The following is a 23,330-nucleotide window of genomic DNA, read 5'->3' as shown; positions in this document are numbered from 1 at the left end:
GTTAAAGGAAGAATTCCAATTCTTGCTTAACCCTCAATCTTAACCCTCAATCTCAAAAATGCGCGCTCTCGCTAGTGCAAGTGCTGTCCCGATTCTCAGAAAAAATAAGTTGAGGGGTAAGTTTAAGCGCTGTATCGCAAGGGCTACCCAGAATGCATTGCATGTTTTCACATAACAAAGACGGCGCCGAAAGCAGCTAAATGAGTACGCTACAAATTAAAGGGATACTTCACCGATTTGAATGTGGCTTTGTATTGTTTTATAGTATTATAGTATTTTCTTTGTTAATAGAGATATAAAAATGATGAAAACCATTGTATTATCTTAGTTTAGTCCCATTTTATGGATTTCTTACGTCATTGTTGCGTAACATTTATTTTTATTTTAAATAACGAACCAAACCGCTATGGTTTACTTTTCAATAAGCCGTGGTGTGTGGTAACTGTCAGCTGAATATGTCCATGGTTGTGGTATTTGTATGAGTATCATCTTATAACTAACTGACAACCTTATAACTTGACTGACAAACGGATCGTAATAAATAATCGTGACGTAAATGTGTTCTTCTTCTTTTTTGGAGTTGACAGACTGGACGCAGCTTTCGCGTTATTCTGCCCTCTACAGTCTGAAGACGTATCTGCATTTAAAGGGGAAGTAAGTAGTTTATAGTGACATCAAGAGGAGAGGCTGAAATTTACAACAAAGACCTGCTGCTCTGCTCACCCCCTCCCTTTCCTGAGCGCTACGGTATCCGCAGCCGGTCAAATGTCGTCCTCGTCGTCTTTCTCTGTGTCAGCAGATGAGGTTCGTGAGGTGAGGGAGAGGGCGAGCTACCGCGGCCGTAGCAGACGAAGCGGAGAGAGTGGAGGCGGGACTTCCGCTACAAGTAAAGAGACGCTTGATTTGTTCTCTCGCGTTTGTCCTTACAGGCTCCGGCAGAAACATGGCGTCTCGCTGCTAACAGTGGCTATGCGACCGCGACCCGCGACCATGTTATTTTAAATGACTTTTTGAAACACTACGAAAATGAAACAAAGAATATTATACAGCGACTAGACAATGCAGGAGCACATAATATGTATACAAAAGTGGATTTTGGGTAATATAAACCCATAAATACTACATATTGTCCCTTTAAGGGGTGTCCCATTTCTAAGTGACAAAATAACCCTCAACACTTGGTTTTGAGGGCCAGTTAAGATTAAGGGTTGAGCTTGAGGGTTAAGATAGGAATTGGAATTGGCCCAAAGTGTCATCTCAACAATGGTGCTGGGCCAAAATCAACTCAAGTCAACTCTTTAAGGACACTTCATACCCTATTGTGGAATCGCGATGGCCTGTATGATCGTTTGGAGAGGTTATAAACCGCATAGTGACCAGCATGACGAGAATCCAGGAAAAGACGGACGTCCTCAATGTTGTTCTTTATCGCAGACTCCACCCCCTCTGCTGGGAAGGACATGACTACAGACACAAACAGAAAAATTAATAAGAATTACACCTCTCACACGGTTGTATTACAGCAATACAGAGAAGTATTAAGTGCCTACCTGCTATTCTAGATGTGATGTATGAAATATCCAGGTCACCTTTGGCATAGCTGTAAGAGAAAGTAAAAGGTGCACTTATGAAAGATGGAGGTACACAACATAGCAGGGACAACAAAAACGCAAATCAATACGAGTAATAAGAAGGGAAATCAAATGGTTGGACTAAGATCTAAGATCCTGCACTAACACAGCTGTTCAGGAACATGGGTCAATGAATGAACACGGACAACACAGAAGTTCCAACAGTTAAGACTAAGGCCTTCCTGTATGCATCTTCAGATTCAACCACTCAAACCACGTGAAGAGGTTCAGACATGTTTCTTTCATATGCATGAGTGCAAATGTGCCCCCCGATTGCAATAAAGACCTCCTTCTCCTCAGCCTACGTCTTCTGACCAGTACCAGTTCGGCAGTATTTTTACCCTGGTAATCAGTTTTGATTTGACTGATTTGTGGCCTTTCAAGTCTCAAATCTCTGACAAACACAACAACAGCAAGCGCATCCGTTTCATGATTCCGTCTTTAAAAAAATCCTAATCTATCTATAAAGCAAGTTGTGTCTGTGTGTGTGTCTGTGACCGGCATAACTCGCAGACCATTAGTCAGACCGCCCCTAAGATTTCGGATATGGGTTGAGCATGGCCCGATGGTGTGCATCCTTTATTTTCAAGATTTTTGGGGTAATTGTAATTTACACCGATTTATCACGCTGCACTTTCGCCGATTTATCATGCTTCGCCAGCACGCTACACCAGGCAGCGGCGGGTCTGACGGCTATTTTGCGGCTAACTTGGCGAACCTGTTTCGAGGTAAGCTATCGAGGCTGCGATTAGCATTAGCGTAGGGCTAACATAATACAAACACTGTGCAACCTCATAAGACACAACGCAATTTTTTAAATGTTCGATTAGCATTAGCGTAGCTAGCTGTTTTGTAACTGTCAGCAATGCTAATCGAAAATTAAAAAAAAACTTGAGTTCCTTATCATGCATTACCATAACTGAAAAAACTTCTTCAGCTCCCACTATAGGAATACATACTTCCTACAGGCACTGCACTAGTCTGTTAAAATCGTGTAGCCTATTTGTACATAGGTCAGGAGTAGCCTAACTAAGACAGTCCACAGTTCAATGTTGATTCCGAGTCTTTAAAGAAGGATTCAGAATATGCATGGTGTCTCATTGGAATACTACTAGAAGCAACCTTGGTGCCAATAGCTCTGTCATGTTAAGTATCAACAGTTCATTTTCGGAGAAATTAGAAATCCTGTAGCAAATAAATCATATTGGAACAATGATGGCAGCAAGAAAAAACAATGCAGAGTGATTCCTACTGTATAGTTAAAAATGTATTATATTGAGTTACATGCTGATTACACTCACTAATTGTGTTAATAGCACACACACAGATGTTGCTGAAATGGTGATTTAGCAAGCATTCATTCATTTGTTCACACATTCATTCAGGACACTGTAGCTAAGAAATGTTGTCGTACTTTCCATTCATCCAAATCGATGACTGAAAGTGTGATGTTAGAATCAGCAAGCTGTGATGACGGACACAGCACAATTAATGCGCAGACTAGTTTTTTTCAAACAAGTCAAACACAAACTGTGGAAAGAACACACACAGAGCAACGCCTGAGTTGATGCACTCCACTGGCCCATATTTACCTGGGGTTGCTAGGTGATGGACACATATTGGGACCATGAGGGTTTGGGACAGAGAAAAGAAAACAACAAAAAATAAACAAAACAACCAAACAAATGGAACAAAGTGATGATAGAAAAATCAAATGAAACATTTAAGTTTACAGAGAGGGACAGAGTAGCTGTACAGGGCACACTGCTCAGGAGGGATGGAAAATTGCAGGGTAACGCAATAAATGCAGGGTCCAAAAGAACACTAATATACAGCAATTATTGGAAATCAACATATTTCAAAACAAGAATACATCATATATGATATCCGTCTACAGAAGAACCACATTTACAGATGTAAACAGTGGGCCTAACATAGTCCATCATAAGTCAAGTGATGTTAAGTCAAATAATCTGGTGTGTTGTATCAAGTGAATCAAATAAAGGGGGAATTTCACGTCAGACAGCCAGTATCAAAAATGTTTTATGACAGTTAACAAGTCAATAATAACGATCACTGACAATCACAACATAGAGTTTATGCAACCGTCTGTGACATGCTTTGGTCAAAATACCATAAGAATGAAGCACCACAGCAGTTCAATCACCCTACCAAAACAGCCCTGTTCAGAATGCTCTGTTTAGTAGTATCTCTTTAGGTCCACCTTAAAAAAAAGTAAAACTAAACTTAAGGGACAGGAAATGACATCAACCACAGAGGCTACTGGGAGCTAACAGCAGTTAGCATTTGGAAAAGTGATCATTTGCTGGCTCGAGCAGTCACATTGCTGTCATATATAACATGTATCCACTGGACAGATAAATCCTCTGAGGCTGGAAGTTTGTGTAGGACAAAGCGGCGCTCTGCGAGACAACAATTCCAGGAATTTAGCGCATTGTGACGTCCCAATGAGTGCAGAAGTCAACATTGCATGTTTTATCTCCTGTACTTAGACTGAGGAGGACCACAAAAACATGAGTGAGTCATCTTTTTTCACACTTTGCTGACTGATAGGGCCTCCAGAGCCCCAAATATAAGGATTTAAATGATTAAACAGTTTATTTTGCATAATATGTCCCCTTTAAAGTTTTCATGGATGCCTGATATGTAACTGACAGGACCACAAACATGGTGGTGGCATTGTAAAATGTTAATGTGTGAATGTAGATTAGCAGAAATTCAGCCAAATGTCCAATTTACCCTTTTGGCAACCAAAAATGCACCATTACGGGAATCATGACACTAGAGCTGCAATGTGATTGCATTTTCATAATCGATGAATCTTATTTCCTCGATCAAAGTATTTTGAGTATTTATTCGGTCCATAAAATGTCAGAAAATCTTGAATTGGGTTTCCTGAACCTGATGATCTCCGATGTTTAATGATTTATTTGCCAGAAAATATTCACAATTAAGAAGCTGAAAAATCTGCTAAAAAAAAAGCTAAAAGCTGGTTTTAATTAGATCAGACCACCAACACATTTGAAAAATATGTAGGGGGAAAATACTGCAAGTCTCAGTTTGTTTGTTTGTTTTGGGGGGGGGGGGGTGGCACACTCAGTGTGAAAACTAGATGATGTGTGAAAAAATACAACAGCAATCTTCATGGTAGCAAAGTTGGAGCATCCTACCTGGCTACTGACTGGATGACCTTGGAGGACGTGTCCTTTATGTTGGTCAGGAAGCGCTCAGTTCCTCCTTTTAAGATATCAAACAGGCCACTGCCTGACTGATCAGGATCATACATGCCTAAAAGCAATATTGAATAAAAAAAAAAGAAAGAAGAGAAAACTAAATATTATACACATATTTGCAGACAAGTTCATAGCTTCAACATAATAAAGCAGAAAGCAGGATGTATAATATTTTCAAATTAAAATGATCTAATGAGCAGCCTGATGTTAACAGGCACATGATGACTCTGATTGACTCAGGAAGTACAGACGGGACAACTGGAGCTGCTCGCACAGGAAGAAGCAAACATTCTCTGCCTTTCAACAGATGGTTGAGTGAAATGGCAGAAATCCTCTTAGTGGACGACAGTCAACTGCACATGCATTCATATAGAAACACAAGAAAATCAGAAATCACATTTTCTTTTGCCACCATAGTGCCATCATTATTTTATAACCGTCCACTCAAAGGCTCTGGCTGTAATTTCAACATCAAACACGTTTGTATGGACCACTGTGGCTAACAAATGATCGACTGACTCACTGCTCAGGACCACATGGCCCTAGATACAGTACAGCGGGGGTGAGCTTTCTTCCACAAACAATTTTGCAGTGAAACTGAATTTAGTGAATATATCATTGGCACTTTTATCTCAGAGCTCTTTTCAAAGTCGCACTGCTTTATTTTGACCTAACATTTCCAGGGGCTGTCTAGTTTTCCTGGAGTCTGTTTTAGTATATTTATTCTGCACACAGATGACAAAGCAGAAATGAATTGACTTTCTATAATAAAGTTGGGAGTGCCACATGGTTATGAAGAACTGAAAATAAGTTGATTTGTCCCACTTGAAAAACAAAATTTTGCAAATTTTGCAAAAACAAAGTTAGGGTTATAGGTTCTTCAGAAAAGCATATAGTTGTTAAATATTGTCCCAAAGTGTAGTTTAACAAAGAGATGCAAAAGACACACAAACCAACAATCGCTAAAAAGAACAAAACAACACTGCCCTAAACCCACAGCAAGCATTGCATTGTCATTCAAAGACAGATAATGTTAACCCTTACCTGCATTGTTGTGGATATTGTGGCTCTGCATTGGCGGCTGTGCTCCATTGTTACCAAAACCTCCATTCTGTTCCAGCAGCTGCAGACATTCATAGCCGTCATACACCGGACGCCAACAGTAGTATGCACTTAACATCGTGACAAGTAGGTCAACAAAGTTAAAACGACACACAAGCTAAATACTTGAAAAAAAAAAACTAAAACTGAAAAAACCAAACGTTTGTCTTTCAACGAGGAGGAGCATGAGAAAAGATCCTTTAAAAACAGCACTCCTCTTTTTCGTTATTCAAATTACCACCTCAATGTCCCAGTAAAGAATAAAAACTAGAAAATAAGGTAGAAAATAAGGGTCCACAAACAGAGGAAAATATCCCAAGAGTCAAGCAACAGGTCTCATTTCTGTCCATTAGTCTAAAATCACCAGTTCAAAAAAAAAGAAAAAAGAAGTCATGTTAAAGAACTCGTTCCATGTGTTGGATCAAATCGTTGCAATCAGTGTCTCTCTTCCTCGCATCTATCGTATTCCCCTGTCAGTATTACACATCTTTGGCAGAAGATTGGCAATCTCTTCCCTCTTTGTTCCACCCCACAGTCTGCCTCTCCATATGTCGGTGTCGGAAAAGCAACAGAGAGCGAGGGAGGAGACGAAGGCTTCTAATCTTCTTATGTGCAGCAGTGAAACACCCCTTTTCAATCTTAATCAGATCAGCAATTGGCAAATCTGCCTCCGTGCTCCACACAGTTAGCAGCCTTATCTGAATTCCGTTTGGTAAAGACACTGGTTCAGATGTGGAGGAGAGCTCTGTGCCTCTAATGATTAATTTGCTCCGAAGCAGATAAAAGTATTCTGAGATACTGACGTCGCACCGACTCTTTCACACAGGAATCAGGCACATATTTCAGACCAGAAAGTTGTTTCACATCAATGTATTTTATGTTGAAATCAGTTTAAGATAGACAACATATGTGGTGGAGTATTCCAGGTGGAAGAACCGGGATCATAAAATCTTAAAAAGCTGTGACTAAGTCATCCACAGCTCCTCTGTGCTCCAGGTGGTTAATGAAAAGATGCCTTTACGGTCAGTAGGATGATAGCCATAACTATCATTCATTTCATAGCCACGCTATGGGTGTAGCTCGACTATGCCGTTCTATTGGACTACTGCAATTGTCCCAGTAGGGAATATGATCAACTTCCACTTGTTTGCATTAGGCCAGTTTCTGGCTTAGCATGTGGCTAAGTGTTAGCATGGACTCATCACTCTAAAAATGGTACTGGAGCTGAATGTTGCCATGCTTTTGTCACAATTGTTTTATTTCTCTGTGTACAGGCTTGTTCTATAGTTTCTGGGTGTTAACGGGGGAAGGGTGAACTGTGCTGCATGACCATAGTGTCCAGGCCAGCTTGAGTCCAACTCCAAACAATGCTTTGTTTATTTCAAATGTCATATAAATATACTGAGCGACTAGGACTGAAGACTGATGCACGAATGAAGTGTTGCTATCTTCCACCTCTCTGTCTCACTGCTTCTTTGGACCCATTAGGACCATGATGCCAGCTGGGAGGAGAGAATACAGACTCCTTTGTAGCGGCCACCGAGTGCATGTCTGCGAGTGTGTAACCGCATCAGCAATTTGAGAGCATACGAGTGTGCTGTGAAGTCACAGACACTGTGGATGTGCTGTGAAGTCGCAGACACTGTGGATGTGCATCGGATGTGCAACTCAAACTACATAAATCAACGTAAACTACACTACAACACACTGTAAAACTCACCACATGTACATTCAGACTTGGTGAATAATTTTGTCGCCGCAAACAAACATGACGTCAGTGTGTTTTTGAATAAAGGGCAGCGGAGGCCAGATCTGAACTCATGTCACAGGAGATGCATCTCCATGTGAACAGTCGAACTAAGTGATATCCACATGTGACTGGATCACTGAAAATGAATGTTAATAGCACATGTAAGCACAAAGTCAAAAGCCACATCCTCACAATTCTTATTCATTTATGTTAAAGCGGAACTCGACCGGAAGTTCCTATTAACGCTGTGTTTTTGGTGTGTATCTACGTCATTACCTTGTTTAAGAAGCCCTGAAGTTTCGAAACAAACAATTCAGCCATTGCTGAGAACGCTGTGTTTATTGTAATCTCGGGGCTCAGCGAGATCTCTGAAAATCCCTTTATAGTTACATAAACAGCGGTTCTCCTGAACAACAGATCCTCCTGCTCCGGGCACTAGTCCGGGCACATCCGGTTGCGTACATTGAACAGCAGAAGAAGAATAACGTCCGTTATGGAGGTGTTTCACGAGCGACAGTGTCTTCTGACTCTGGGTCTGACTCCAGGTCAAAGTCATAAAAGGGACTGCGGCGGGGAGTCGTGAAGAAGCTATTTTTAAACACTGTTAAAACAATGTTTTGATAATGACTAGCAGTGCACACAGCTCCAGAGGGGGGAGCTGCGCTTCTGAGAGCGGGTGTGCTGAATAGTATTGGCCAATCACAAGACTCTGTCTTCTGGGGGTGAAAGTTCACTCTGAAATATCGCGGCTGACAAATAGCGTCAGAAAAGAGGATTTCAATCGGCTCGTTTACAGCAACTAGGAGGTTTTTGACCATAAAAACAAGTTAATATATGTAAGTAGACCTCCATAACTAACATTTATGTGCAACAGGAACACTCTATGTGAGCTTTAAGTTAATTTCATTGTAGGAGGAACGTTCTAAACAAGGTGTCAATTTATCTTTTGCTCTTTGTTAAAAACGTACCTGCTATCGTCTAAAATTGTAAAACAACTGGAAATGACACGACAAAGATTGAAAATGTGGTGGAACTGGAAATTATGTCCCCATCACTCGCATGCCAACTTCTGGCTATCGTCTCTGTTTCAATGGTCAATGCGTTGAGTGATCATTCCACATTGGCTGTATACTACAGTATAGCTACAGATACAGCTTCTCCCCCCCCCCCCCCCCCAGACAACCATAATATTATATGAATGTTGTGATCAGCATGTCCACAAATGTTTCAGAAACAAAACACAGACCCAAGTTTTAAGAGCTGATATTCTCTCAAATGTGTAACGTTTTGCCATATTCAGGGAGAGGGTAATTTAAATAGAGATCAAATGTTCATTATGGACTACCAACTAACTACCGGGCAGTGAAGAAGACGTCATTTATAACACCTCTGTATATAGCGCTGCACACGCCTACCTCTGTAATGGGAGACTTGGGGTTGACGTTGCGTGCTGCTGCTATCTCCTGGAGCTGGTTGACCAACTCTGTGATAGACAGGCGCTCCTCTGGGTTCACCTTCAACATGGAACCTTGTGCGAAGGAAGCAAGGAAGACAATTTAATGCGGAACATTAAAATACCCTTATACTATTTTCATAGTAGTCACTAGGGATGGGACTCTTTTGTCGACAAATCGATCGACAATCGACACGTGCGCACCTCGACAAAAAAATTTATAGTAAAAAAAGTCGAAGTGTCACAAACACGTAAAGTTCATGACCATGGAGGTTAAAGAAGCTGTGCACGAAAAGGTGATCCTGCTGTCCAGGCTCCCTGCGCTCTCACATGATGGTGCGTGGTCTCGAGTGGCTGTGCGCGTCCAATCGTGTGTGTGTGTGCGTGCAGTGCGAACGAGGTTGCGCTTAAGTTTAGGACGGGAGTGGGTGACATAACACAAGCGCTACACAAATGAAGACGGCATCTCACCCAGTCAAGATCACTGTACTTCACTCTGGTGGACACCTAACGAGCGCAGGCTCAAAAACCTGAATCGTCTTGTGAGTGGCGACACACGCGTTCCAGCGGAGAGTCTGCTTTTTTTTTGCCCCTCATTTTAATTATCGCTGTTCTGATGGTTAATAATGGACATTACAGCCATGTTTTTGAGCCTAAAATAAAGTAGTACACTGTAGAATAGTTTACACACCCGCATTGCTGCTGTTGTTTAAAAAAAAAAAAAAAAAAAAAAAAAAGTCGAACAAGAATTCGACACGTGGACCTCGACAATCGACTCTAAAAATGTGTGAAATTCCCATCCCTAGTAGTCACACACATACGGCACCAGTCACAGTGAACAAAAAAGAAAAGTATATTCTGCTTGTGGTGACAAGACTGACGGATAACGAACTAGCAGAGGGCCGGGTTGTACGTACGTATGAGTTCGTGATACACAGTGTACTTGACGTCGTTCTGAGGGATGGAGTATTTCCCATTGACGATTTGCAGCTTGGCGCCCTCTTCGAAGGGATGCTGCTTGAAACACAACAGGTAGAGGATACATCCCAGGGCCTACGTGGACCAGAAGAAAAAAAGCAAGCTATAAATAACGTCTTGAGTCACCTTTCAAAAACAGGACTGACTGTTTGCGCGTGTCTCTTATTGACAGAAAACTAGCTTAACCGGTCTAAAACATTTCTGAAAAGTCATTGTGCTTTTGTGATAGATGTCTGGTGTGATATGTTATGTTGATGTGATGATGTTTCAAGACCTGGGTAATATTGCCAAGAGGTTATCAACACATCACATCACCAGTGATTACTGCAGTAAATACACCATAAATAGAAGAAATAATCTGTCGATAAATGTTACATGAAAGAAAATTATAGTGTGATAATTATTGTGATATTATGCTGACTTATAGACAAGGCCGGTTTAATCTCATGTAACATGTTTGACCTCAGCACTATTGTTTTCATAGACAACAACAGAATAAAAGTAACAAAAGCAAAGGCTCCAACCCAGATGTCCTGTTTCTCATTGATCGGAAAGTTGGAGTAGAGATCGATCATCTCTGGTGTTCTATATGCTGGAGTTGTGTTCCTTGTGATCTACGAGCAAACAGAAAAACAAAATAAGCAAAGCTTTTGGATCACTTCCAATTAACAATGTTAATAATTGAAGAAAAAAAATATATTTTAAACTAGAAATGTATCATAACAGGTACAAGTATTCCATATTCCCACATATATATCTAAATAGCTTCCATTAGTTTATCAAGGAACTGTCCAGCAGTTCCCCGATGGATATTAAATTGAGATCTCTGGGGTCCTGCATCATGAGGTCATCAGCAGCAACGCTTCTGTGTGTGGCTGGAGTATTAATATAATTAACCTGATTGATCAGACCTTCCAGGATCTCCAGCTGTTAATTTGATTTCAGATTTCTGGTTCCTGTCCAATATCTCACACTGTCAGACATGTTTTTCCCCTCAGTTGAAGAAACGACTCTCATTGTTAACTGGATTAGTTACATAATAGAGATATGGATTAAAAATAAGAAGCTGTGCTTTGTAATCGGTGTGAGTTTAATAGTGTGCGCACCTCATCCTCCACCATGGATCTCTTCTGTGCTGTCCAGCTGTAGTCGGGGTAATGTGACACGATGGTGGCGCTGCCAAAGTCGCAAAGCTTGATGGTGCCCTGGTTACTAATCAAGAGGTTCTCAATCTGCAACGCATCAAAACAAAGCATCATCAAGTGACATGCTTTTAATCTCACCTTATCTATATGATAGAAACCAGTCATGCACGGATGTTTCAGTTCATGAAATTATTCACAAATACTGTATATTATGGACACTTTCGGTCACTCTTAAGTATCCAGGACAGACAAACCTTGAGGTCTCTGTGTATGACTGGAGGTTTCTGTTTGTGCATGTGCTGCACGGCGCGACACGCCTGGTAGAGGACTTTGAGTACGGTGTCACATGACAGGGGAGCCCTCTGCTCGACCCGCTTTATAAAGTCCACCAGCTGACCTGAGGCAGGAGATAAAATGATCATCAAAATAAATCAATGAAAAGCCATGAGACTGAAATTGTGAAAGCGAAAATAACACCCATGTATAACAAGATAATTAACATGGACTCTTATTTTGATGATGTCTGGTGGATTTTTAGAAGTAGCTATAAGACAGATAAAAGGGGAAGCCTTGTGTCATGTAAAAAAAATAATTAATGTTACTTCATAATATCAGTGAACGTGTCCAGGTTTGTTGCATTTATTTCCAGTTAAAAGGGTTTTTTGAAGAGCTATTTCTCACCCAAGCTATATATATACATAAATATACACATGTATACACATATATACACATATACATATATATACACATGTATACACATATATATATATACACACATATGTATATTTATATATATATATGTATACACATATATACACATATATACATACATATATATATATAAATATACACACATATACATATGTGTGTATATATATATATATATATACACACATACATACACACATATACATATATATACACACACACATATATATATAAATATACACACATATACATATATATATATATATATATAAACACACACACATATACATATATGTATATATATATACACACATATACATATACGTATATATATATATATACACACATATACATATATATATATACATATACATACACACATATACACACACACATATATATACACACACACACACACACACACACACACACACACACACACACACACACACACACACACACACACACACACACACACACACACACACACACACACACACACACACACACACACACACACACACACACACACACACACACACACGTATATATGTATATATATATACTAGGGCTGTCAAAATTATCGCGTTAATGCAGGATGATTAATTTGTGGAATTAACGCATTAACACACTTCCTCACTTTCATTGCGCTACATGCAGTTTATGAACAGGCAAGGCAGGCATCTGCTTGGGGCCCCGAGCTGATAGGGGGCACCCGACACTCAGAGCCTGAGGGCTGTTGCCTTAATGCATCAGTGAGCAGCCACATCCCCGTCTAGCTTAAACAACAATGGTTGATTTGCAATATCTCAGTAGGAAACCCCCCTAACGAGGCCCCACATCACCTCACGTTAACCTGTGTGAAGTTATCGTTCTGCAAGTTGTAAATGAAGCTGAAGGAAAATGAAGAGGAGTTATCGACGAGGAAGAAAAAAAGAGGATGACAATGAAAGAAAGACACACAGTTGCAAATGGCACTACTGGTGCAGATAATGATATAATCATAACATTAACAGTAAATGACTGCTGTTACTGAACAGTTGCTTTGTCTAACTGACGGGGACACGGACTTAACATTAGCGTCAGAATGCTAGCTGACGCTAACGCTAACTAGTAGAAGCAATGCTTCAAAGGTACTGATGAGGAATTATGGGTTAGGGTTAGTAATTATTTTTACTAAGTTTGTATATGTTTTTTAAAAAGTTATTTACAGTATTTTATTGTTCTTTACATTTATATTTTCACATACTTTATCTATCTCCCATGATGGAGAAATCTGCAAAGAGGAGTGGTCCAAAATTCCTGAGATTGATGAGTGTACAAACCTGGTGATGAACTACAAGAAACGTCTGACCTCTGTATTTGCCAACAAGGGTTTCTCCACCAAGTACTAAGTAATGTTTTGATAGGGGGTCAAATACAAATTTCACTCAATGAATTGCAAAATAATTTAAATCTTTTGTTTTATGTGATTTTCTGGATTTTCTTTTTGATATTCTGTCTCTCCCTGTTAAAATAAACCTACCTTTAAAATTATAGACTGTTCATTTCTTTGTTAGTGGATGATCTTACAAAATCAGTGAGGGATCAAATACTTATTTCCTCCGCCGTACACATACATAGAGAATTTACGATAAAATGTATTATGATTTGATATTTTTTCAGGGTGGCAGTAAAGTGATGCTTGGTTTTTGAGCATGAAAACAAAAAAAATGAATGAAAATGAACAGACAGGAAGCAGAACAGGAAGTGGAAAGGAAGCAGACAGGAAGCCGTGTCATCACAAATGCTTTCGAGTTAAAGGAACTAGTAATTGGGACTGACGAGTCAGACTTGCATCACTGCAGTCTGTTGAATGTGTAAGCAGCGAAGAAAGAGAAAGGAGAAGTATAAATATTGAGAAAATTGTCTCTCAAATATAATTTACACTCTTCTTTTGGACCGTTTCCCGTCACGTTGAGGTCCCGCAGAATTTTGTAATGCAAAGTGATCACACCAAAAATATACATGATTCTATCTGTGGCTGTTTTTGTTTGTTTCCATGAATGTACTTATGACTTTAACAAAAAATATTAGCACAAAAATAGATACAAATACAAGCTTATCGAAATATATACTAATCGAGCCTGCTTGAGGAAAGCACAACTAGAAGAACTTGAAAACACTGGAAGACTCTTTATGTTTTGTCAAGCTACAACGATCAGAAGTGGATAAAATAGGCTTGAGATTGTGATTGTGTGTTATTTTGCCCTTACTAAAAAGAGGCAGTTCATCACAAAATCTACAAAAAATATAGATTTTTTAAAAATAGCGTCGTGCTGTGTCCATTTATCCAATAAAGCATGGGAGAGGTAGCTACAGCAGCTATGGAGCACAAGGAGCACCACAAAGCAGTGTTACCCTTCTGCCTACACGTAACAGACAGTGAGAGAGACAGTGACTACATCCAGTAGAAGTGAATGGCGCTGCTTCCTGTTCACTCCCGTTCGCGTCGTCACTTCTAGTCCGCGTATTCTATTTTTTTTTTTTTAAATGACGGATATCCATTTTGAACACACTGCTAACAAGCCACTCTATGAGCAACTGCGACCATAAACATCAAGTGCTAACAGCGTACCATCTCATCGGTGCCCCGCCTCCACCACCTGTAATTGGCCAGCATGTTGCCTTCGTTCGTTGGTTGGATTGGTTGAATTGTATGATGGACAAAAACCATGATAGATATAATAGAGAGTTGGCCACTCCGATGTAAAAAACAAAACCCAAATAAAATAAACAGCTTCCAGCCATAGACTGTGTATAAAAATCCCATGGCTGGCACGGCTGACTCTGTGGGCGAGCACGGCCCCCCAATGCCCGCCCATGCCGACAGGACTGCTGACAAAACAGCCCTCAGAACGCTCTATTTAGTAGTATCTCTTTAGGTCCACCTTAAAAAAAAAAGTAAAAACAAACTTAAGGGACAGGATATGACATCAGCCACAGAGGCTACTGGGAGCTAACAGCAGTTAGCATTTGCAAAAGTGAGCCCCGCGAGACAACAATTCCGGGAATTTAGTGCATGTTCCCAATGAGTGCGGAAGTCAAAATCAGGTTCTGTACTTAGACTGACTCCTGTACAAAAACATGACACACTTTGCCGACTGATAGGGCCTACAGAGTAAGGCTTTATATAAGGATCTATAAGGATTTAAATGATTAAAAAGTGAATTTTGCATAATATGTGCCCTTTAAAAGATAATACAACTACAAATTCTAATACGAAAAAGCTGAAGCGTTTCATCCCCAAGTGAAACAGAGGCAGACACACGTCATTCAATAAAATGATTGCCCACTAGTGCTTGTATACTGGCCCGGGGCAATGTAAACATGCATAGAAACATTCTGAGTGTGTGTGCGTGCGTATGTACCTTTACACAGTTCAGTGAGGATCAGGAACTCGGCCTGTCCGGTGTCAGACTCCTCTTTGCTGATGGAGGCAGCAGAGCAGAACTGAACCATGTTGGGATGACCAGACAGTTTTTTCTGTGGAGTCAACAGGTCAAGGAACACACAGGATAGCAGTACCACTCTTAAGACCAGTTCCCAGGTCAGTCAGGCTTTTCATCATGATGCAAAAACCATGTGCCTTCCAAACCCTTGTATTGTGCCTCATAAACCTTTAAGGACAGAGCAATATAATATCCAAAATAAGCGCTATAATGAAGTTTAACACTGTAAATATAATTTAGTTCCTGAGTTTGATGCTGTGGGATTGTGTGGTGTTGACAATAAACAGTACTAACAAAAGGATACTCCCATGGAGCTATGTGAAGTAACCTGAATGTGTCACAGCGTATTAATGTTTAAGTTAATCAAACAGAAAGGCTCAAATAAGATTTTAAGAAGACAAAGTGTCTTTTCATCACTGTCTGAAAATGATAATGGATACCATGAAGCAGACTTCCTGTATGATTTCCTTGTTCTTCTCCTCTTCGTTGGACAGCAGCCTCTGAAACACACACACACACACAGGGAATTGAACCTAAATCTTAAACTTTATGGTTTTGCCTTAAAAGGATAGTTCAGAATTTTGGACATAAGACCTATTTTCCAACTCAGCCGGTGTGATGGAGACGTCTGGAGACGTTTTCAAGAAATTTCACTCAGTTCTTCTAGTTGATAATATAAAACCAACCTTGCAATTTTGAAGGATTTATGTCTCAGCAGCAGCAGCAGCGCGTCCGGCAGCGGAATCAGTCCGCCGCTGCCGGAAGTATAGTGCTGAGAAAGTAGTCCCTCAAAAATTCATGCGATGCAACGTTAGTTTTGTTTCAAATATTATTCTATCAACACAGATATGTACATCGATAGTCTGCCGTTACAATTGATTTGCCTCGGGAGCACTGTGGAGTCGGTATGAGTGTTTTAATGCCATGCTAACTTGTATCATTGACTTGCGCTAGCCATAGCATCAACAAACTCTGCAACTAGAAGAACTGAATGAAATTTCTTGAAAACGTCTTCAGACGTCTCCATCACACCGGCTGAGTTGGAAAATAGGTCTTATGTTCAAAATTCCGAACTATCACTTCAAATTCACTGTGGTGTAGTGTGTCACTGTGTCAAATACCTGTGAACACTATCTATTGCATTCAAAATACTGGCTGTTGATTTGCTTTTCTTGGGACCAAATCATCACGTTTCGGTAATAAAACATTTTTTCAGAGGAGTAATTACATGTGCGGACATTTCCTACAAGTTGTTTTGTCGTCTTGTTGCCCAGCAACCAGGGTTAATTGCCAATGCTTGCCAATGTACACCTTGTATATCAATGTGGAGAGAGCTAATGTTCCTGATTCAGTTCATTGTGTGTGTGTGTGTACTCATCTTACCTTGAGAGCATAGTCTTTACCACTGCTCATGTCCTGAGCTTCATACACGAAAGCAAATCCACCTGAGAAATGAAAAACAGAGAGAATGCAATTTGTTGTAAACTCATGTAATGTTAACCATTATTTCAGCCATGTTCAATGACTAAGAAAACCTCATTGGACATGGCTAAAGAAAGCAAAGTTATGTTGATGTCTGAAAAAGCTCATTTTGACAGTCTTCTGGGGACTAAAGCAACAAGATAAGTGAATCTTCATGGTTTAATTGACGGTTTATGCTGCCGAGTGCCGTCTGCACATATAAACATTATCCCTGTGTAAAAACATTACATTGGCCATTAGTACCTTTTGATGTGTTAGACAAGAAAAATCTAAAAGTACACAGGAAACGAAAGTTACGTATGTAACTACGGTCCTATGAATCCTGGATGACCGCCAGAGGCGGTGCTTTAGCACTGAATGTATCCATCTTGCGCATGCGCAGTTCGAGTGTTTATACCAACAAAGTCACCCATGACCCCTGATGACGCCGGCTAGCCTATATCTTCCGGTGACATCAGAGGATCTGTTCCTGTAGAATCTTCTCGCGAAACCACGAGGATTCTGAGTGACAGAACGCTCTGGCGGTCATCCAGGATTCATAGAACCGTAGTTACATACGTAACTTTCGTTCTATTTCATCCTTACTGACCGCCAGAGGCGGTGCTTTAGCACTGGATGACCATAACAACAAAGTCACGAGGAATGCCAGTACGTACCTCAGTGGGAGGGAACGTTAGAGGCGGGCAGCAGGGCCACACCCAGTGGGTGGGGGGTGGCCACATTCACCCGATAGAATCTGGAGAAGGTAGTTGGTGATGCCCACGATGCCGCATCACAGATGTCTCCCAGGGGCACGCCGCGCAGCGCCGCCCATGATGTAACAACGGCCCTCGTAGAGTGGCACCTCACCCCAGCTGGCAGGGGGCGACCGCTGTTTTTATACGCCCGGGTGATGACATCCACGATCCAATGCGAGAGTCGCTGTTTGGAAAGAGCATGGCCTTTCTTAGGGCCTCCGTAACAGAGGAACAGCTGTTCTGAACTTCTTATGCTTGTGGTCAGATCTATATAGATTCTTAAGGCCCTGACAGGACACAGAAGTCCTGACCTTTCCTCCCCTGCTGGGGGAATAAACTGCGCCAGGTGAATAGGTCGGTTAAGGTTTGACGCTGACAGAACCTTAGGAAGAAAAGCCGTATTCGGCCACAGAGTGACCCCTGAGCCATCTGGGTTCCACCTCAGACACAAGTCGCTCACAGAGAGAGCATGTAGCTCCCCGACACGCTTTGCTGAGGTGATAGCAAGGAGAAAGGCAGTCTTAGTAGACACCCACTTCAAGTCCGCCTGCGCCAGGGGCTCAAAGGGGGGCAGGCACAGGGCATCCAGCACCAGGGGCAGATCCCAGGCTGGGATTCTCTTTGCCCTTGGGGGTTGTAATCTCAGGGCTCCCTTTAGGAAGAGGGACACAAGTCTGTGGCACCCCACGGTGTTGTCACCGATTTGAGTGTGTCTAGAGGAAATGGCCGCCACGTAGACCCTCAGAGTAGCAGGGGACCGTCCGCTGTCCAGGAGTGACTGTAGGAACTCGAGAATTCTTGTAATTGGACAGTGCACAGGGTCTTCACCCCTGTCTGAACACCAGGCAGAAAACAGTTTCCACCTATTCTCGTACTGTGCTCGGGTAGAAGGCGCCCTCGCATTTAGTATGGTGTGTTGGACGGTTTCTGGACACTCTGCCAGCAGCGGGTCGGGCCCTGCAGTGGCCAAACCCAGAGCTGGAGGCGATGAGGTTCGGGATGCCAGACCTGGCCCCCGAGCTGAGACAGGAGATCCAACCTGTCTGGGAGACGCCACGGTGAGCCGTGGCAGAGCCTGTGCAGCAGAGGAAACCATGCCCTCCCTGGCCAGAAGGGGGCCACCAGTAGCAGCCTGTGGCCCTGCTGGAGGACCCTCTGCAAAATTTGAAGGATCAGAGGCACTGGTGGAAAAGCATAGAGTAGACTCTCTGGCCAATCGTGGCCGAGAGCGTCCTGACCCAGAGGGCTGGTTTCCTCCGTCAGTGAGAACCAGAGGGGGCAGTGGGTCGACTCTTCCGTGGCAAAGAGATCCACCTCTGCCCTGCCGAACGCGTCCCATATATTGAGCACCACCTCTGGGTGAAGCTGCCACTCCCCTGGTGGAGGCTTGCAGCGTGACAGGGAGTCTGCGGCCCAGTTCAGTTCCCCCGGCAGATACATTGCCCTTACGCTGGCTAGGCGGGGGGCCGCCCACGACAGGAGGTCCTGGGACACCTGCAGCAACCGTGCGGACCTGGTTCCTCCCTGGTGGTTTATGTGGGAGACGGTTGAGACGTTGTCTGACCGCTCCAGCACATGCCTCCCTCCTAGGAATGGGAGAAAAAACTGCAGCGCCATGTGCACTGCCCGTAGCTCCAGGACATTGATATGTTCCAAGCGGTCCTGTGCGTTCCACAGGCCTCGAGCTGTCCTGTTCTGCCACACAGCGCCCCACCCTGTGAGGGAGGCATCTGTTGTGACAGTCTCTCGACGGGATGCGATGGAGCCCATGGGCATGCCCTGGAGGAGAAATGATCTTTCCCTCCATGGGGCCAGAGCGATGAGAAAGCGCCGTGACGGCCTGAGTATCCTGTGTCGGTGTCGCTTGGCGTCTAAATGGAAACTGTTCAGCCACCTCTGAAGGGGCGTAGTGACAGCAACCCTAGGGGAACCACAGTGGCAGCAGCGGTCAGCATGCCTAAGAGGCGCATATATTGGACGTAGCGCAAGCAGCGGCCCTTCTGAAAGAGGAGAAGGAGGCGGAGGACATCGTCTACACGCCGAGGTGATGGATAGGCCCTCATGGCAACGGCATCCAGGGTCATCCCCAGGAAAAGTGTTCTCTGTGAGGGAACCAGGCAGCTCTTCGTGAAGTTCACTCTGAGCCCGAGCTGGGCCACATGTGAGAGGAGAGTCGCCGTGTCTCTGGTCACCTGAGACCGGGATGGTGCACAGACCAGCCAGTCGTCCAGATATGGCAGGATCTTCATGCCCTGCGACTGCAGGGCTGAGAGGGCTGCTGCCACACATCTGGTGAACACCCGTGGCGAACGGGAGCACCTTGAACTGATAATGGCAACCCTGAAAAGCAAACCGCAGAAATTGCCTGTGATGTGGTGCTATGGGGACATGAAAGTATGCATCCTTCAGGTCTATTAAGGTAAACCATTCCCCTCTGGCCACAGTACGCAGAACCTCTGCGGTACTGAGCATATGGAACCTCAGGACCTTCAGAAACCTGTTGAGTCCCCTTAGGTCGAGGACAGGGCGGAGTCCACCATCTTTCTTCTCCACTAGAAAGTAGGTCGAGTAGAAACCCCCCGATGACAGGGGGTCTACTGGTTCGATGGCACCCTTGTTCAGGAGGGCGGACAACTCCTGTTTGAGGGCACGGGCTTTTGCCGGGTCGCCTATGATTGTCATCTTGACCCGGCCATGGTTTGGGGGCCGGCGTCGGAACTGAAGTTTGTATCCGTAGGTTAGGGTAGAAATCACCCAGGGGTCCGAGGTGGAAGCAGCCCAGTAGCTGAGCTGCTGCTGGAAAAAACTGCAGACGACCGGCCCCAGACTCTCAGCGCCTGGTCCCCCGGCCTCTAGGGGCCCTGGGGGGACGACGGGCAGCGTCGAAGGTCTGAGGATATCTAGGGGGCAATCGTTCGGGGGCTCGAAATGCCTGAGGCCCTCGTTGAGCTGGCTGTTAAACCGGTCGCCGAGACCTGGGGTAGCCACTGGGTAGAGTCTGTGGATGGGAGTGGCGCCTGGGGGGAGCTGGAGAGACCCTAGGCCTGTCTGGAGGAGGCATACTTCTGTGAAGCCCAGAGAGCTGCTGTCGAGTCTGCCTGGCCTGAACTGTACGCTCGAGCGCCTGTACGGCAGCTGACCCAAAGACCTCACCAGGTTCCACCGGGATGCTGCGGAGGGTTCTCCGGCACGCCTCAGTGAGAGGTGACTGTGCCAGCCACACCTGGCGGCAGCCTGAACTAGTGTGGACATTAGGCGCCCCAGCTCTCTGGACACCAGGGCAAACGCCTGTAGAGAAGCATCGCTAAGGCTGTGGATGGAAGAGTCCAGCGTAGCCTCCTGGAGGGATGCTGAGAGAGCCAGCATCAGATGGGACAGGGAATTGCTAATGCGTCCCATGCGTGCTGCTGCTTCGTAGGCCCTAGAGAGCAGGTCATCTGTAGCCCGACACTGGGGACGTGGGCATCTGGCGTCCGGTCTCAGAGCCTCATCGGGTGAAACGATGAGAGCCGCTATAGCTGGCTCGACCGCAGGCATGTGGGCCAAGCCGAACTTGGCTGCGTCCTGCATGGCTGCCAGGGCCCGGGCATCGGCTGTTGCATGGGAGTGCGCTCTGGTATCTCTCCAGCATGCATGCAGCTCCCTCAGGTATTCATCCGACGGAGGCACAGTAAAGGTGGTAGGGGCTGGTTCACGCCTGAAAAAGGCACTGGCGGGAGCCGGTTGAGCCTGCGGGATATCCACCTGCAGGCGGGCAAGGGCCATGCGAATGATGGCACCCATGGAGTCATCCCCTGACCCAGCACCGCGACTGCGAGCTGAGGAACAGGAGCTCCCCCCAGAGGCATGAGAGGCAGCATCCTGGGGAACCAGGTCTGCCCCATAGTCTGTGAACTCGGTGGCTGAAGCCGCCACAGAGAGCACGTCCTCATCTGGTTCGAACATTGTGTGGGGAGCGGGAACATCCACGTCCGCTGCACTGGTCCCAGGTCTTCATCTGGTTTAACTCCTCTGTCAACTGGTCCACCTTGGAGGCCAGTCTAGACTCCTTAGCCCTCTTCCCAGAGGAGGCGCCCACAGCCTCTGCAGCCCGACGCTTAGGTCGGTTAGGCTGTGCTGGTGGCAGTCGCTGGGCTGGGGTCAGCTGGTCCGGTTCCGGAGCATGACCCAGCAGGTGTTCAACCTCAGCCAGTCTGGCAACCCGCACTGCCCTGGGCATGAAGCTGCAGTTCATGCACGGATCCTCCGACAGCCCCTCCCTCAGGTGTCCGAGGCCAAGGCACGGAGGGCACCTATCATGACCGTCCTCCGGCTGCAGGGAGGCCATACAGGTCACACAGGAGTGGTCCCCAAGCATGGTGACAGTCGGCGGCTGTAGAGTGGGAGAAGCAACAGATGCTGGGAGAGGGAGCGAGAACACTGCCTTCACCAACAGGTGTGGCACGGCCTAATGTAGGTAGGGTTAGTGGTTCTTCACACTTACTATGAGGCCAACGGCGTCCGCCTATGCTGGGAGAGGGAGCGAGAACACTGCCTTCACCAGCAAAGGTCAGCTTGCTGCGCCGAATACGGACTGTCACCACCGAGCAGACGCAGCTCGATATGCTGCTGTTACTGCTCTTTCTCTTCGGGTAGTGTATACACCTGTGATGGGAGAGGGAGCGAACACACTGCCTTCACCAACAGGCGTTTAGTACGGTTAGCTTATTGGTTGTTCAAGGCTAACGGTCAAAAGTAGAAAACACACCAGTAATGTACGTTTATTCACGGGTAGCGGTAGTACTAACTGAAGACGGGTACCCCCGGCGGTGTACCGATTACACAGGCGATAAGTCAGGTAATCAACCTTTAGCGCCGTAAAGACTTAATGTCGGGAGAGAGAGTGCACACACTGTCTTCACCGACCTGGTAAAAGTAAACAAAGAAAGCCGTAAGCGCTTGTAAGATTACTCACGGATACGGCAGGAGTACTGATGTCGGGAGCGGCAGCGAGTACGCTGGCTTCACCGACGTACAGAACGCCCGTGATTTATAACTACAACACAAAGCGGGTACTGTGTACCGGTTATACAGACGCTAGCTCAAGCAGGCGATGCTAAACCGCTAGCGCCCGTGACAACAGAAAATGTCGGGAGCGTACAACGCCGTCACCGATTATATTAACAAAGTAGATCTCAGTATACTCAGCCAGTAGTAGCGTTGGCTGATCCAAACTTCTTTTTTCGGAGTGTCCGCGGCGAACCGGGACGAACCTTCCGTCTCCGCTCGTCGCAGCCCTTGGAGGGCGAGCAGCTCGCAGCTCCGACAGATTGTCGCAAGGCTACCAGCGACGAAGCGGCAATGAACGCTGTAATTCAGCTAGAGTTCGCTGACATGCGTCTACCTGCAACGCGAGAAGATGAAAAGGAACAGATCCTCTGATGTCACCGGAAGATATAGGCTAGCCGGCGTCATCAGGGGTCATGGGTGACTTTGTTGGTATAAACACTCGACCTGCGCATGCGCAAGATGGATACATTCAGTGCTAAAGCACCGCCTCTGGCGGTCAGTAAGGATGAAATAGAACAGCATAGCATATCCATTTCCACAGGACAGCCAAC

General features: G+C 44.6%; 1 protein-coding gene across 1 annotated transcript in view; it reads right to left on the bottom strand.

The window, feature by feature from the left end:
- Positions 1–23,330, bottom strand: part of gak (cyclin G associated kinase) — a gene marked incomplete at its 5' end in the record, with an annotated part of 37,905 nt that overhangs the window by 9,574 nt on the left and 5,001 nt on the right. The window contains 12 exons of the mRNA XM_083905219.1: positions 1,316–1,464; positions 1,551–1,600; positions 4,823–4,940; positions 5,930–6,008; positions 9,152–9,264; positions 10,107–10,242; positions 10,692–10,781; positions 11,274–11,399; positions 11,567–11,709; positions 15,431–15,545; positions 15,952–16,011; positions 16,895–16,956. Of these exons, the coding sequence (XP_083761345.1) occupies positions 1,316–1,464; positions 1,551–1,600; positions 4,823–4,940; positions 5,930–6,008; positions 9,152–9,264; positions 10,107–10,242; positions 10,692–10,781; positions 11,274–11,399; positions 11,567–11,709; positions 15,431–15,545; positions 15,952–16,011; positions 16,895–16,956 (1,241 nt within the window). The remainder of the gene's footprint in view (positions 1–1,315; positions 1,465–1,550; positions 1,601–4,822; positions 4,941–5,929; positions 6,009–9,151; positions 9,265–10,106; positions 10,243–10,691; positions 10,782–11,273; positions 11,400–11,566; positions 11,710–15,430; positions 15,546–15,951; positions 16,012–16,894; positions 16,957–23,330) is intronic.

This window comes from Microchirus variegatus (genome assembly GCF_963457635.1).
Source record: "Microchirus variegatus genome assembly, chromosome: 18".
In the NCBI taxonomy this organism is placed as follows: Eukaryota; Metazoa; Chordata; class Actinopteri; order Pleuronectiformes; family Soleidae; genus Microchirus; species Microchirus variegatus.
The sequence above is the reverse complement of the archived record's forward strand: the minus strand, read 5'-3'. Positions and strand labels throughout refer to the sequence as shown.